Source organism: Ceratotherium simum, chromosome 2 (genome assembly GCF_057802395.1).
Source record: "Ceratotherium simum simum isolate JZ-2026a chromosome 2, ASM5780239v1, whole genome shotgun sequence".
Classification (NCBI taxonomy): domain Eukaryota; kingdom Metazoa; phylum Chordata; class Mammalia; order Perissodactyla; family Rhinocerotidae; genus Ceratotherium; species Ceratotherium simum.
Window position 1 is genome coordinate 37,121,547 of NC_141901.1, and position 3,910 is coordinate 37,125,456.

Genomic DNA, 3,910 nt, shown 5'->3' on the forward strand with positions numbered 1-3,910 from the left:
AGCTGTGTTGTAAGAGTCTTACAAAACTCTTAGAAAACAGAAAGAGTCTGTTCAAACCTTTTTTATTGTAGAGAAGAAGAAGTTGAGGGTATGCAAGGAGAAGTTGCTTTGCCCAATGTTTTGTCAGTTAGTGATACTGCAAGTTCACAAAGCCAAATCCCTGACTTTAGAGAAAACTCTTTATTTTATACTTCCGGATTTCTTGTCTGGGGCTTCTGATCTGATGGTTTTTCTCCTTGGGAATTTCTGGTGCATGTCTCCTTTGGAGATCATCTTTCAAAAAGCATAGTGTGTCTGAGGGGCTGGCCCAGTGGCATAGCGGTTAAGTTTGCTCACTCTGCGTCAAGTTTGCAGGATCCTGGGCGTGGACCGATGCACGGCTTTTCAAACCATGCTGTGGTGGCATCCCATATAAAAAGTAGAGGAAGATGGGCACGGATGTTAGCTCAGGACTAATCTTCCTCAGCAAAAAGAGGAGGATTGGCAACAGATGTTAGCTCAGAGATAATCTTTCTTACAAAAAAAAAAAAAAAAAACATAATGTGTCTGCTGAGCAAACTATCATCAGGCACCATGGACCTGAGATTTTAGGGACTGTTCTCAGAGCTTCGGTATTTCTTTCATTTCCCATCTCTTCTTCTAGTCCTTATAAGAATAGTCTATAAACTTCTGAAGGCTTCCTGAAAGCGGCCTCAACAGTCACTTTTAGGGGATGATTTTTCTTTTCTCCACAGTCCAATATTGCTGGTTATTTTATCATTGGAAACTATAGGAAGGATAGAAATAGGAACTTTCCTATCTCTCTTGTTTCTTGATGGTGGTACAGGGAAGAAATCCAGTTTCCTCAGTCTCTAGAGTGCAATATTATAACATAGAAAAGGGTTGAAATGAGATCAGGAGCCTTGGTTTCTAGTTCCAGCCCTGTTAACAACAGATTCTATGATATGGGTCCAACCATTTCTGCCTTCAGGCTACAATTCCTCTTGCAAAGTGAGGAGCATTGATTAGATAATGTCAAGTTCCTTTCAGGTGCTCACATTCAGTGTTCTTGGCTTTAGGAAAATTTTCCTAATAGGGGAAGACTCCTGAAGTAGTTAATCCTCTGTCCTACCAGTTGTTCCTAGGAATCATGGATAATGTCAACCACACATGGACCCAGAGTTTTATCCTTAATGGTTTCATTAGCACTGGAACTCTGCGACGTCTTGCATTCTCAGGGACCCTGTGCATCTATCTCCTCACACTGGCAGGGAACTTGTTCATCATTGTCCTGGTTCAGGCAGATTCTGGACTGTCCACGCCCATGTACTTCTTTATCAGTGTCCTCTCCTTCTTAGAACTCTGGTACGTCAGCACTACGGTGCCCACGCTGCTGCATACCTTGCTCCATGGGCGTTCACCCATCTCATCAGCTGTGTGCCTCATCCAGTTATATGTCTTCCATTCCTTGGGCATGACTGAGTGCTATCTGTTGGGTATCATGGCCTTAGACCGCTACTTTGCCATCTGTCACCCACTTCACTACCACACACTCATGAGCAGAAAGGTACAGTTATGGCTAGCAGGGACCATTTGGGTGGCTGGCTTCTCAGCTGCACTTGTGCCAGCCAGTCTCACAGCCACTCTGCCCTTCTGTTTGAAAGAGGTGGCCCATTACTTTTGTGACCTGGCACCACTAATGCGATTGGCATGTGTGGACACAAGCTGGCATGCTTGGGTCCATGGGGCAGTAATTGGTGTGGCCACTGGGTGCAACTTTGTGCTCATTTTAGGACTCTATGGGGGTATCCTGAGAGCTGTGCTGAAGCTGCCTTCAGTTGCCAGCCGTGCCAAGGCCTTCTCCACCTGTTCCTCCCACATAACCGTGGTGGCACTCTTTTATGCTTCTGCCTTCACAGTTTATGTGGGGCCATCTGGGAGTCACCCTGAAGGCACGGACAAGTGTATTGCCTTGGTATATGCCCTTCTTACTCCTTTCCTCAATCCTATCATCTATACCCTTCGCAACAAGGAGGTAAAAGAGGCCGTGAAGAGAGTCACTGTCAGGATCAGGACCATTTTGAAGGAAACTTGACAATCTTTATTGTCATAGCCCAGCTTCTTGGTAACTGTAGGAACCAACCAGTTGGTTAGTCGATCATCTGGTCAGAGATAAAGTAAATGTCAGTGAAAGACTCAATCAGCTCATTTGTCAAACATGCTGCAAACACCCACTCAGGAAGACATAGTCCTGGATTAGTCAGAGTTGGAATATGTACAGAGAAAAGAGGTATGTCTTTGATTCCATCCCAATCTAGTGCTGGCAGAAATACCACAAAGGAGGAAAATAACAGGGACACAGTGCAAATGGTTTTGCTGAACTTATAACTTAGAGACAGTGCAATACTGAGAGAAAGAAGACAAATAAAGCTGAGAGAGGGGCTTTTGTCAAGATAGGCTTTCCGGAGAAAGATTGAAAAGGTTTTGGAAAACAAGGTTGGCAAAAAAGAGACTAAAATTCTAACTTGTGTAAGTTTCAAATGTGAAGCAGTAAGCCATGTGCAGAAAGCTTATCAAAGTGAAAACCAGTGATCCGGGGTTATCATATGATCAAAGGTAGCTCAGTGGACGAGAGAACAATTCCATTGAGCAGGAGTCTGGAAGCTAGAGATAATAATTTACTCTCTAATAGGGCAAGACTGAAGTACTGGGTGAAGGTGTTGTCTGAATTCTCTTCTAATACCATGGAATACACCTTAGAAATGGTCTGGAGCCATATTAAATGAAAAGCAAATAAATAAAACATTTTTTTTAAACCAAGCGTCAAACAAATGAAAAGCTTTGCAAGTCTCGTATATAAAGCACACTTGTACAAAGTAGAAAACAGATTGAAATAGAAAGTAGAGATAGGGACCTGAAGCTCTGATCACACTCTATCACCTCTTTTCTCCCCCATCTCCTGCACCATCTTCTTTGCTGAGCAACGTTTGAAAATTATTGCTCAGGTTCAACTTTCATACTTGAGTGATGTGTAAATTGAGGGTCAAAAACCTGCCAAAGGATATCAGAAAATTAGTGAGAAAGCCCGGACCAAAATCTTGGCAGAGACTAGGCCACTGTATGGGTTTTAAATATTCTGTTTTTCATTCTTATATAAGTAACTGATAAAAGTCAAACCAATTGTTTTTGGAATGTCTGCCCTATGACAGAAACAGTGACAGCTGCTTTTAAATGTATTTTTTATTTTATCTTCATAATTTCCCTCTGAAGAAGGAAGAATTATCCCAATATTTACATGATGAAATTAGAAAGATTACTAGACTTGTTGTAAAGAGACATGGATTCACAATAGCCAAGACTTGGAAGCAACCTAAGTGCCCATCAAGGGACGAATGGATAAAGAAGCTGTGGTATATATATACAATGGAATACTACTCAGCCATAAGAAACGATGAAATCCAGCCATTTGTGACAACATGGATGGACATTGAGGGTATAATGCAAAGTGAAATAAGTCAGAGGGAGAGGGTCAAATACCGTATGATTTCCTTCATTAAGTAGTAGATAATAACAACAATAAACAAACACATAGGGACAGAGATTGGATTGGTGGTTACCAGAGGGGAAGGGGGGAGGGAGGAGGGTGAAAGGGATAATTCGGTACATGTGTGTGGTGATGGGTTGTAATTAGTATTTTGGTGGTGAACATGATGTAATCTATGCAGAAATAGAAGTACAATGATGTACACCTGAAACTTTTACAATGTTATAAACCAATGTTACTGCAATAAACAAAAAAAAAAAAGAGACATGGATTCAACTCCAGATCTGCTCCAGCAGGCTCGTGACCTTGGCAAGACTTCCTCAGTCTCATTCTCCCTGTTTGCCAGATGAGAGGCTGGAGTGGATGATTGCTCACATTCCTTCCTGC

The 3,910-nt window shown here is 42.1% G+C and overlaps 1 protein-coding gene across 1 annotated transcript; it reads left to right on the forward strand.

The window, feature by feature from the left end:
- The first annotated feature begins 1,129 nt into the window (after nucleotides 1-1,129).
- On the forward strand, nucleotides 1,130-2,074 carry LOC147917896 (olfactory receptor 10C1-like). Its single transcript, XM_087418881.1, has one exon. The coding sequence runs from the start codon at nucleotides 1,130-1,132 to the stop codon at nucleotides 2,072-2,074; it is 945 nt and encodes a 314-aa protein (XP_087275007.1).
- Nucleotides 2,075-3,910: the final 1,836 nt, after the last annotated feature.